This window comes from Danio rerio, chromosome 18 (genome assembly GCF_052040795.2).
Source record: "Danio rerio strain M-AB ecotype USA chromosome 18, GRCz13ab, whole genome shotgun sequence".
NCBI classification, from domain to species: Eukaryota; Metazoa; Chordata; class Actinopteri; order Cypriniformes; family Danionidae; genus Danio; species Danio rerio.
This window is the reverse complement of record NC_141038.1, coordinates 35,712,278-35,725,516: the sequence shown is the minus strand read 5'-3', so window position 1 is coordinate 35,725,516 and position 13,239 is coordinate 35,712,278. Positions and strand designations below refer to the sequence as shown.

The window sequence follows — 13,239 nt, the reverse complement described above, 5'->3', positions numbered from 1 at the left end:
TAGTCTAACAAGACACAGCTGAACCAAATTAACACAAATGAACCACAAACAGAAACATTGGGGAAAATGGCGACATCTTGTGGAGAAAACAAACAATAGCTCAGAATATGACTATATATATATATATATATATATATATATATATATATATATATATATATATATATATATATATATATATATATACTTAAAGGTTTAATATTTTATAATACATTTAGCCTGCATTTTTGTGTCCTTTATAAATAAGACCTGATCTTTTATTTATAGATTGTTAAAATATGTTTGGCTTTGTAAAGGTTTCAATATTATTCAGGGGCGTACTGGCCATAGGGAGAACCTGCCACCGTGACTGGCCTCCCGCGCGTGCACAGACTCGGGCCCTAGTCTGCCCGTGCGGGCATGAGTGCTGCACTGCTACCTTGTGATTTTAGGCAGACAAGCCAGAACATCTCAACAGCGGGCAGTAATGTCCACTACTTTGCAGAGTTTAGCTCAATCACTGATAAAACACACACGAACCAAGCTAAAAGTGAGCATTTGTTCAAGGTTGGAGCTAAAAACAACACGAAAAACACGATGAAATCGGCTCATATCAAGTTACTTTAGAAAAAACGTGCACATGCTTCATTCACGCTCTCTCTTAAAGCTTGCCTTCAAATAACACAGCTGTGTATTGTTATCAATAATTTCATTAGTACTGACAAACAAGTATAGCGATATTGTAACTTATTGCGAATAAAAAGCAGAGCAAATTCAACTTAACACAGATTTCTGAACCGAAGGGTAACAACCGAGGTCATCAAAAGCAGTGTTTTTCCATATTAACACTAAAGTTACCCGCATTCAGTCCGTATCACCATAACACGAGGGATTTTCTATCAAATAGAAACATTACTTCATAATACAAAATATTTCACTATTATATATATATATACAAACATACCTGAATGATGAAGCTGAAATAGTGGACTTCTCCTTTCGAAAAATTAACCGTCACTCTTGAGGCTCTTCACCACCAGTCCATGATGATGTCCTTGTCAATGACGTCACCAGAGGGCTCTTTTATGATTTTTAGTTTAAAATAAATTATTAAACCAAAACAACATGTTACTGCACAGTCTAAATAAATTGGTTATTTTATTTATTTCACAAAATAAATTGTCAAAAATGTTAAACATTGAGTATATATAAACTAGGCCTATAAGTTATATGCTAATGTACAAACCTGCATGAAAAAAAAAATCCCATCATACTGTACACTGATTAAGTTTTTGACCACAGCATTCATTTTATTAGGTTTTGACTCAAAAAGCTTTGTCTCTCTGTGTTATAGCTTATAATTATTTTATAATCTTTACTACATAATTATGTTATGATTCAGAAATTATAGAACCATTTTAATCAAAAAGGTTCTTTGCACTTCTAAGGGTTCTAAATGGAACCATTTTTTGGGTAAAAGGTTCTAATGGCCAAGTATAGAACCCCAAGGTTCTATATAGAGCCTCAAGGAACCTTTTTTTTTTGAGTGTACAAAAACCTAGTTAACCTAGTAACCTTTAAATTTGACTTTAAGCTGTCTAGAAGTGTCTTGAAAAATATATAAAAATATATAAAATATTACTGTCATATCATGGCAAAGATAAAATAAATCAATTATTAGAAATGAGTCATTAAAACTTTTATGTTTAGAATTGTGTTGAAATTGCTATTATCTCCATTAAACAGAATTTAGGGAAAAGAAAACGAGGGCTAATAATTTAGGAGGGTTAATAATTCTGACTTCAACTCTATAGTTGAGGTCAGAATTATTAGCCCCCTTTTGATTTTGCTTTTCTTTTTTTTATATTTCCCAAATGATGCTTAATCATGGCAAAGATAAAATATATCAGTTATTAGAAATAAGTTATTAAAATTATTATGTTTGTTGAAAAAAAAACTTATCTCCGTTAAACAGAACTTGGGGGAAAAAAACTAAACAGGGGGGTAATAATTCTGACCTCAACTGTGTGTGTGTGTGTGTGTGTGTGTGTGTGTGTGTGTGTGTGTGTGTGTGTGTGTGTGTGTGTGTGTACACCTAAACTAAGACATCATAACTGTACAGAAAAGAAAAAATGTAAGAGAAGGAATAAACATTTTTTAACACCTATAATAATTTCAAAGTTCTGAATTTATCAGATGGTAGTAAACTTAAAATAAACAGTAAAATTAGCTTGATTTTGCTTCTGCTTGACGTGCCTCTGTGTTTACAATCATTCATCCATTATTAAAATGTCTATAAAAGTAGTAAAAAGCAGTATCCATTCACTTATACTTGGCAGTATAACTCATCAGAACCTGGTGTCTGGGATGCTTCTATTTTTATACTCAGTCCTCTCTTTGTATCACCTAAATACAAAGGCGGAAAACACTCTTTGCCAAATGATAGGCAACCCAAAGTATCCACTGCTTTCCAAAGATGGAGATATCACAATCGGTGCACTTTTTGTAATCCATTCTGAAGTATCACTACCTTCATTTGCGTTCACACAAAAGCCTAATCTTCTATCATGCTCCAGGTATGTTATTGTGATTTCTTTTCATTTTTTAAAAAATGAAACGCATACATACACACACACAAATGCATGTGGTATTTTTTGCTTTTCATTTAATTTCAAGTCATTTTTTTTTCAGTTCAGTATTTACCATGATGATGTATTGTCTTTACAGTCTAAATATTAAAGATTTCAGGTTAGCTCAAACCATGATCTTTGCCATTGAAGAAATTAACAAAAATACAAATTTACTCCCAAATATTTCTGTTGGCTATCAAATTTATGACACCTGTGGTTCCCGATTCCATTCTATGAGTGCAACTATGGCATTAATGAATGGTCCAAAGAATTCAGAAGGATACACATGCAATGAGCAGTCGTCTGTACATGCTATCGTAGGAGAAACTGAATCCTCCAACACAATAATTCTGTCCAGAACCACAGGTCCTTTCAAAATTCCAGTGGTAAGTAAAAAGTACAGTAGTAAGTAAGAAGTACAGAAATTATTCACATAATAATTGCATTAACTGAAATTATCCATTTATTTTCAGATAAGTCCCACAGCCACGTGTGAGTGTCTCAGTAATAGGAAAGAATTTCCATCTTTTTTCAGAACTATTGCAAGTGATTACCACCAGAGCAGAGCACTTGCATACATAGTAAAGCATTTTGGCTGGACGTGGGTGGGAGCTGTGAACAGTGACAATGACTATGGAAATAATGGAATGGCCACATTTCAGAAAACAGCCAAAGAAGTGCAGATTTGTGTGGAGTACTCTGTAAAATTTATTAGAACAGAGACTGAAAAAATTAGAAATGTGGTAAATGTTATAAAAAAGGGCACAGCTAAAGTAATTGTTGCATTTCTCACTGGTTTTGAGATGAAAAGTCTACTCGAACAGCTAAGTAGTCAGAACATTACAGGCCTTCAAATGATTGGTGTGGAGGCATGGATAACTTCAAAGACTTTAATAACGTCAAAAAGTTTTCATGTGCTAGGAGGGTCACTGGGGTTTGCAGTGAGAAAAATCCAAATTGAAGGGTTTGCAGATTATGTTATGAAAGCATTCTGGGACACAGCTTTTCAAAGCTTTTCTAATGCTGATTTAAATTACAGTCAATATCAGGATCTACTTTTAGTAAAAAACTACAATGAAGATGTGCTAGAGCAAAGATTTGTGAGCTACGTCTACAAAGCAGTTTATGCTTTGGCTCATTCACTACACAGTCTACTCAGATGTACAGAACAAGGAGGTTGTGGGAAGGCCCTGACAATACAGCCACATCAGGTGTGTGTTTGTGTGTGTCTGTGATAAAAGGCCACAGTGATAACAAACCGTAATGCTTCTTTTTTATTTATTTAGTTGGTCGAGGCTCTAAGAAAGGTGAATTTCACCGTAAAGATGGGCGATCAGGTGTGGTTTGACAGCACAGGTGGTGTAATAGCACAATATGATGTAGTGAACTGGCAGCAGAATTCTGATGGTTCAGTTCAGTTTCAATCAGTGGGATACTATGATGCATCACTGTCCCCTGACCAGCGCTTCATGCTCAACACTGAAAAAATAGTCTGGGCAGGAGGACAACTGGAGGTAAATTGCAATAGCTGTAGGTTTAATAAAATACATTTAAACAGTGTCATACACCAAACAGTGGCATCCACATACATAGCATATTTTAAAAAGTATATAACAGAAAATATTTAAATTTGTATGCTGCTTAAAAGTTGAGTTATGTTTAGCATTAAAAGTTAATTATGTGAACGAATAAATAAAATTATAATAATAACAACATAAAATTATTTTCTAAAATATGCCTTTCATATAATTGCTTTGTTCTGGAGACATACAATGTAAGAGATACCAGTTATAATATGTGCGCTCATCTCTTAGTACTTTTATTCATTAATTTGTGTTTCATAAATACAGTTGAAGTCAGAATTATTAGCCTCCCTGAATTAATAGCACCCGTTTATTTTTTCCCCAATTTCAGTTTAACAGAGATCCAGTTTTTTCAACACATTTCTAAACACAAGTTTTAATAACACATTCCTGATAACAGATTTTTTTTTCTTTGCTATGACGACAGTTAATAATATTTGACTAGATATTTTTCAAGACACTTCTATACAGCTTAAAGGGAGATTAAAATGCTTAGCAAGTTATTGTATGTCAATGTTTATATCGAAATTATATATATAGTTTAAAGGGGCTAATATTTTTACCTTAAAATGGATAAAAAATAAAAACTGCTTTTATTCTAGCCAAATAAATTAAAAAAGTTTCAGACATGCTATGAAAATTTCCTTGCTCTGTTAAACATCATTTGGGAAATTTTTAAAAAGAAAAAAAAATGGGAGACTAATAATTCTGACTTCAACTGTAATTATAAATGTGTATAATATACATTTTCATGTAGAAGCCAAGGTCTGTGTGCAGTGAGAGCTGTCCTCCAGGCACCAGGAAGGCTTCACAGAAAGGAAGACCTGTCTGCTGTCATGACTGTATTCCATGTGCAGATGGAGAAATCAGTAATGAGACAGGTAATCTTCCGTCCATCTCACATTTTCAAAGAAAACTGTCTAGCTGTTCATTTTGTGGTGTTCTGCTGTTGCTCAGGACACAGTTTCTAATTAGAGGAGTTTATAAATAATAATAAAACATGCTATTCTTATCTGCAATTACTTTAAACAACTTTCTTTCCAGATTCAAATAACTGCAAGCAGTGCCCTGGGGAATACTGGTCTAATGCTAACAAAAATAAATGTGTTACAAAAGCTGTAGAGTTTTTGTCATTCACAGAAGTTATGGGTATAATTTTAGTCTTTTTCTCACTGTTTGGAGCAGGATTAACTGTGCTGGTGGCTATTCTCTTTTACAGCAAGAAGGACACTCCCATAGTAAAAGCCAACAACTCAGAGCTAAGCTTCCTCCTGCTCTTCTCACTGACTCTGTGTTTCCTCTGTTCAATTCCTTTTATTGGTAGGCCCACTCAGTGGTCCTGTATGTTGCGTCACACTGCATTTGGAATCACTTTTGTCCTCTGTATATCCTGTATTCTAGGGAAAACAATAGTGGTGTTGATGGCCTTCAAAGCTACGCTACCAGGAAGTAATATCATGAAATGGTTTGGTCCTGTACAACAACGACTCAGTGTTCTTGCTTTTACACTTATACAGGGTCTGATTTGTGTGATTTGGCTTACAAAGTCTCCTCCATTTCCATACAAAAATATGAAATATTTTCAAGAACAGATCATTCTTGAATGCAGTGTGGGTTCCACTATTGGGTTTTGGGCTGTTCTAGGTTATATTGGCCTACTAGCTGTGTTGTGCTTCATTCTGGCTTTTCTGGCTCGCACACTACCTGATAACTTCAATGAGGCCAAATTCATCACATTCAGTATGCTTATATTCTGTGCTGTATGGATCACATTTATTCCAGCTTATGTCAGTTCTCCTGGAAAATTGACAGTAGCTGTGGAGATATTTGCCATTTTAGCCTCAAGCTTTGGTTTACTTTTTTGTATATTTGCACCTAAATGTTATATTATTCTGCTTCAGCCTGAACAAAATACAAAGCAACAGATGATGGCAAAAACACCATCTAAAATTTAATATTGTATTATGTATATATTTGGCAACAATGGTAAAAAGCGATTCGTAATAATAAAAAAAAGGCTTGTGAAAGCTAAAATACACTTGGTTTGCCATCTCACTCATTCTGTCACTCATTTTTGTTTTTAGTTCATTTATTTTATTATAATTACTGACTAGATGCTAGGTTGCCAAGGATCTTGATAAAAATTCAAAATGGCCCTACTAGTGTCATAATATTAACTGACCTCAAAAACAATGGTAACTTGTCAGAATACAATATGAATCTATATATTCTAGTTCCAAATGAATAATAATGTACAGTTTTAGGCAAAATTTTGCCACTCATAGTTATCATAACTGCAATTTATAGTCTGCTGGCCTTTCTAAGTAGCAATTTCATCTGAATTTATTGTATACCCTATGGAAAAAACAACATTTCTGTTCTGTTATTTAATCAACAGATGCAATGCAACTTAAATGATAAGAAAAACAGACAGGTGCAAAAAATTTGGGCACTCCAAGAGAATAATGACATCAATATTTTGTAGAGCTACATTTTGCTGAAATAACAGCTCGTAGACACTTCATATAGCCACAGATAACTCCCTAAATTTTGAAAGTATTCTGCTCGAAATGAGTCTCCTGGCTAGCATTCTGAAAATTACAACAGTAATAAATCTGATGCAAGTTATTAAATTAGGTGGAATTAATGATTTAACTTGCAGCAGTCTCCTTATGGGGTGTATCAGTAGTTTAAGTTTTAAGTATGTTCATAGCATTTTAGAAGTAAATGCACATACGTAATTCGGTATTTAATGACATGTCGAACAGTTTCTTACAGAATCACAGATGTCATCATTTACTCACTCTTTACTAGTTTTAACCTGTTTGTGTTTTATCCTACTATTGGACAAAAAATGCATTTTGACAAATGTTGGAGAGTAGCAGCCACTTACATGGTTTATTTTGTTCTTACTGTGGATGTTAATGGCTGCTGGTTACCACCTTTCTTCAGTATATCTATTTATGTGTTCAACTGAAGAAATAAATCCATAAAACCGTTAATGGGCCTGAAATAATTTAAAGTGGATGCCTGAGGCCAAATTATTTTGATAGTGATTGGTTTTAAAATATATCTGTTGTGACACCAAGAAATAGATTAGTTGACCACTTTTTAATTAAATGATTCTAAAAGATATTCAGAGTCTGTACATCACTAGATACACCTTTAAAATAGCTGTGAAGAAATGTGTGTGAATTCTTTGTGAATATTCAGTTGCTGCTTTTTTACATTGCCTTATGGATCTGTGACAAGAGGACATAGACTACAAAATAATAGCAGACAACTAGGGATGTCCCGATCAGGTTTTTTTTTTTGCCCTCGAGTTCGAGTCTGACTCATTTGATTTGGAGCATCTACTGATTACAAAACCCGATCCAATACTTCTATAATCCATAAAAAAAATAATTAAAAAAAGCAAAAAACAGATCCAGTATGTTCCTTATTTTAATCATTCAACAACACAGTTAAAAAACAGAGCACTTCTGTGCGGTAGCTTGAACAATCAAGTAATAAATAACATAAAGTCTTAACTTATGGATTTTAGTGCAACAGTAAATAACACCTCAACTTAAAATACCCAACAGGCAATCAATTTCACACATCTCACAGTTGTCATCATCAACTTTATAGTACCTCCAGACCACAGATATAGGGTGTTTTTCAATTCCAAAAATGCAGAGAATGGACTTGTGTTCTCCTGGAAACCGGTCTTGCCAGGTTACCTCAGAGGAACAAACTCAGGAGACCTCATTTCTCAGAGCACACATTCTCTGTTCTCACGAGGCTGCATTCTTCCTGATGGTCATATGACTTTCACGCATCTATAACTGAACATAATTTTATACGATTTATTGTTGTACCCCTTTTCTATATATATATATATATATATATATATATATATATATATATATATATATATATATATATATATATATAACATGTACAACGACCTTACCTTGTGACAATTTTCAGCAAATAAACACCCTTGTTTATGCACTTATTAAGATTTTCATTGTGAATGCTTACTCATTTAGGGAAAATCCTTAGATAAATTATATCTCTGAACTTGAATAATAATTTTTTTAAAAAATGATGTGCTTCATACCTTATACCTTTAATCAGCCGCAATGACTTTTGGAACTTCTCGAGCGAGTTTTGTGCTCAAGTCTGCATCGATGTATTCTCGATATCAAGAACACATCTGGGAACTTTCACGCGCCCTCTGTTCTTGCGATCTTGAGTTTTGGAACTAAACTTTGGCAGTTGATGATGATGTTACAAGAGAACACAAGGTCGCTAAAGAAAGATTATTGAGAAACAGACACACTAGCGTTGTCCTCTTGAAGCTGCTTTCATGTACTCAATTGCCGGTGTTGTGCTGAGAAATGCACCCCCTTGTAGACTTTAATTAACATTCTCAGTCAAAAATAAAAACAAAGGCCATAATTGATTAAATGTAAAATTATTATTTTGAAGGATAAAGCAAGGACAAGAAGTGAAATGCATTTTAAAACGCTCTAGGTTTACAAATAAATGTAAATGGCAACTGTACTGTAGCCTAAAATTAGGCTTTTTGACGGGTTTTAAAGGCTACATAGAACACATAAAATTGTTGTTGCTGTTTTAAACTAAACCACACAGTAAATAATTTACTTAATCCCATATGTGTTGTATTTAAGTCAATCTATTTATTTATTTATTTATTTATTTATTTATCTTCTTTAAGGGAAGGGTTCCATTCATGAAACTCACCTCAGTCACTCATTAGTGTCATAACTTGATTATTATTAATATTATTTTAAAATCAATTTCAGTTAATAGATGCACATTTCAGAGGGGGTGTGTTTTACAGTTGGGGTGCGCCTCCTGGTACAACACCGGAAATTAACCCATAGCGTCTCTGCAACAAAGTGATGTCATGCCTCACACGTTGCTTTTTCTGTGTGAAGTCAAGAAAGAGGTCTAACTCTGTGCCCCCACATAACTAGATGTGTTAAAAAATAATGAAAATATACACACACACACATATATATATATATATATATATATATATATATATATATATATATATATATATATATATATATATATACACACTGTAAAAAAATTCATAGTAATATACTGGCTAATAATTGCATTACTTTCACAGTAAATTACTGTATCTAAATTCATAGTAAATTATTGTGAGGTAGTTCACAGTAATTTACTGTGATTTTGGCACATTAAACTATTGTGAACGTACAGCCATATAGTGTAACTTCACAGTAGATAATAAAGTCCGTTACTGTGATTTCAAAGTATATTATTGTAGAATGAACTATATTTTACTGTGAATTTACAATACGATTACTGTGATTTAGCAGTAGGTTGCAGTTAAAAAAACTTGATTTAACTGTAAAGTTATATTTATATCCCAGATTACTGTAATTTAACAGTTTGATGCTGTAAAACTTAAAAATAACATTGCCGATAACTATGCTAACGGACTTCGTATTTGGCTGTATCGTGAAGTGAAACTTACCCTGCCAGAACTTTTTGGAGGTGCAATGGGACATGTTTCTTTATGGGTTGTAGGAGCGTCTTCAGGATGAGATTTATACTCTGGACCTGCCTAAGACTCTTGATGGCCTTATAGACCTGGCGATCCGGGTGGATGCCCGACTGCTGCGTCGAGAGACGTGCATCTGACAGAGTGCACCCTCTGAACTGGTCCCCGACTTCCTTGCTCCTTTGATGGTTCTGGAGGTTAGAACCACTCATCCGGAGCCCATGCAGTTGGTTAGGTGCCTCGGTACAGGAGAGGTGTCGACGAAGGAGTGAAGGACTTTGCCTATATTTCGGAAGAACGGGACATCGAGTCCTCTATATTTCGGAGGACCCCATCAAGTCCTCAAGTCCAGTAAAAGACCACACCCATCAGTAAGTAAGAGGTTACTGATGGGTGAGATTAATTTAAATAAATCCTCTGTTACCACTAACCTACTGCCAGCTACCTGGGGTTGGGCTTCAGAAACCCTGAACGTCATGTGCAGCACAGGCTGATACACAAAATTAAAGGGCTGCTTTGTTTCATCCCCTATTCTGGTGGCTCCTGATCCGACTCGACAGTTTGTGGTGGAGGTTGATGCTTCAGAGGTATGAACTCAGATATCATGAACTCAGAGGCAAGATGCATCCTTGCGTGTTTTTTTAACACTGATTATCTCCTGCAGAATGAAATGACAAAATTAGAAATAGGCAGTTGTTGGCTGTCAAGCTTGGTTGGAGGAGTGGCGTCATTGGTTGGAGGGTTCAGGGTTTCCCTTTATCGTTTGGACCGATCATAAGAACCTGGACTATATTGAGTGTGCCAAACAACTAAACTCCATCAGTGTTTAGTTTTTTTTCGGATTTTCACCATTTCTTATAGACCGAGTTCTAAACACATCAAACCTGATGCGTTATCTCATCTCTTTGATGTTTTTGAGCGCACCAGGTCTCTCGAGCCTATTGCTTCTCAAAAGATTTTGATTTCTGCTGTAACATAGGAGATCGAGAGTAAGGTTCGCCTCTGCTTGGAAGGGGTAACACCCCCACCCGGATGCCCACAAGTCAGTTGTTCTTGAGATTCGCTCTGACGTCATTTAATGGGGTCACTCCTCCAAAGTGGCGTGTCAACCAGGGGTGAGTCGTACTTTATTTTTGGTTCAACAATGATTCTAGTGGCCAGCTATGGCTCGGGACATACGTGAGTTTGTTTTGGCCCGTTCGGTTTGTGCTCTCTTCAAGACTTCCAATTGCCCTCCTGCTGGGCTCCTTTAACCTCTGTCAGTGCCTTCGAGACCCTGGTCCCACATTTCACTAGTTTTTGTCACAGGTCTTCCGCCGTCTGCTGGCAAAATGGTCATTTTGACCGTTGTGGATTGGTTTTCGAAGGCTGCTCATTCCTCTGCCCAAATTACCCTCAGCCAGAGAGACAGCGGATGATGTCATTAATCACATGTTTCGCATTCATGGCCTCCCGATGGATGTGGTTTCTGACATGGGGCTTCAGTTTGTCTCTAAATTCTGGAGAGAATTTTGTTTATTGGGGCAACTGTAAGTCTTTCTTCTGGTTTCTATCCTCAGAGTAACGGACAAACTGAGAGGGCCAACCAAGACCTTCAACGTATGTTGTGATGTTTGGTTTCTCAGAATCCCTCCTCCTTGAACCAGCAGCTTCCATGGGTGGAGTTTTTCAGTCTGGAAACTGAAATCGGGGTCCCCTCCACCCACGCCTTTGTCCAGAGGTGCCGTGCACTTGGAACAGAGCCAGACAGGCCCGCCTCCAAGTGGGTGTGCGCACCAAGGCTGAAGCAGATCACCACTGGTCGAAGCCTCCAGTTTAAATGGTTAGTCAAAAAGTGTGGCTTTTATCTAAAAACATTCCTTTACACTCCGTATGTAATAAACTCGTACCTAAATTTATTGGCCCGTTCATAGTCACCAAGATCATTAGTCTGAATTCATCCCGTGTTTCATGTTTCCAAATTAAAGCTTAATAAAAAAAAAAAAAGTTTTTCATGCGGCCATTAATTCGCCCACATCCGCACCAGGAGATGCTCCTATGAAAGGAGGTACTGTCACGGTTGTAGGTGTGTGCGCTCCTCTGAGTATCTGTTTGTTCCCCTTCGGTTGGGGAACTTCAGTGCCATAGAGTGGATTGATTGAAATCCACGAAATGGGAGGATTCGGTTCAGAAGCCGCTTGTCTGAAAGAGTATTGAACGGGCCAATGAAAGCAATGAATTGGCAGCGTAAGCTTGCACAGGTCTACTTCATTGCCAATTATCCCAGCATATAAGCACACCTGGAGCGAGCAAACGCCATCCTTTTCGCTTCAGAGACTTTCTGATCGAGTCGATGAGGGTTCCTCCTGCTGTGACCAGCGATTCTGAGCGAACGAGACCATTCTCCCGGTCCAGAGTGTGTACACGCAGCGGCAGATGCTCGAGCTGGGTTTCTCCCTTGCCTGGCATTCTTTGGGTCCGGTCCTCCAGAGCGGTGCGTATAAAGTTGCAAATTTCACAGAGAGAGCAACACCGTTGTGCAGCACGTGCTTTTCAGGACGGCGCTCCGACTGTGCGTTTCTGGATACGGGGGTTTCCTGTCCTCGGAAGATGGGCACGGGCACTGCGTTACATGCCTGGGGGGTCCAGCATGTTAATGCGCTGCTCGCGGGCAGTTCATGTCGTCATCGCGATGCCATGACTGTTGCGCAGTAAAGATTGCGGCTAGCCTTTGCAAAAGGGCGAACCACCCCAGTTGTCCCCTGCTCTGCAGCGGGCACTCGGGCAGATCTGAGGGTTTCAGCGAGAGATAATCCGTCGCCCACGGGCCCGCGGACCTCCCGCTCCTCTAAGCGCTTTATCCAAGCTTCGGGCGGGGGAAGCGATCCGTCTAACAGATGGTAGCCCTTACGCCCGATGACACCGGAGACCAGACGTCCACCGCGGCATCGGAGGGTGGGCTTTCATTGTCCGATGATGATCACTACGGATCCTGAAACGGACATGTTAGCCGTGCTTTCCCGGGCTGCTTCGGCCGTGGGTTGGAGATGGTTTATCCCCCAGCTCCGCGGCCGGACCGACTAGAGGGGCGTTCCCTTCTTCCCGGAGGTGCACAGTAGGCTCACGCGGTCTTGAAAAGCACTTTTTTTTTTTCTGCTTGTGCTGCTTGTCCCTCCACCCTCACCACTCTTGACGATGGAACAGCCAGGGGGTATGTGGCGATTCCTCAGGTTGAGTGCGCGATGGCGGTCAATCCGCGCGGCGCCTCTTCTTGGCGGGGTCCGCCTCGTCTCCCATCCAAAGCCTGTAAGTTATCTGCCTCCTTCGGAGCTAGAGCTTACATAGCTGCGGGCCAGGCTGCTTCCGCCTTGCATGCGATAGCCACCTACCAGCGCTACCAAGCGCAGGCGCTGGCCGAGCTGCACGAAGGTGGGTCCAACCCAGGCTTACGAGCTTCGCACCGCCGCCGACTTAGCTCTTCGGACTACTGAGTCCGCTGCGTGTGCTTTGGGGAGGACGA

General features: G+C 38.1%; 1 protein-coding gene across 1 annotated transcript; it reads left to right on the top strand.

Annotated features, from left to right (window-relative positions):
- The first annotated feature begins 2,222 nt into the window (after positions 1-2,222).
- On the top strand, positions 2,223-7,580 carry olfcg8 (olfactory receptor C family, g8). Its single transcript, XM_087293258.1, has 6 exons — positions 2,223-2,555; positions 2,707-2,995; positions 3,083-3,820; positions 3,896-4,123; positions 4,950-5,073; positions 5,237-7,580. The coding sequence occupies exons 1-6, from the start codon at positions 2,269-2,271 to the stop codon at positions 6,145-6,147; spliced, it is 2,577 nt and encodes an 858-aa protein (XP_087149384.1). The 5' UTR covers positions 2,223-2,268; the 3' UTR covers positions 6,148-7,580.
- Positions 7,581-13,239: the final 5,659 nt, after the last annotated feature.

What these genes read in the sequence shown, in the direction of transcription:
- olfcg8 (XM_087293258.1), top strand. Translation starts at nt 2,269, where the DNA reads ATGTCTATAAAAGTAGTAAAAAGCAGTATCCATTCACTTATACTTGGC. An exon ending in AATCTTCTATCATGCTCCAG is followed by an intron (nt 2,556 to 2,706) that starts GTATGTTATTGT and finishes TTGTCTTTACAG; the next exon opens with TCTAAATATTAAAGATTTCA. An exon ending in AGAAATCAGTAATGAGACAG is followed by an intron (nt 5,074 to 5,236) that starts GTAATCTTCCGT and finishes CTTTCTTTCCAG; the next exon opens with ATTCAAATAACTGCAAGCAG.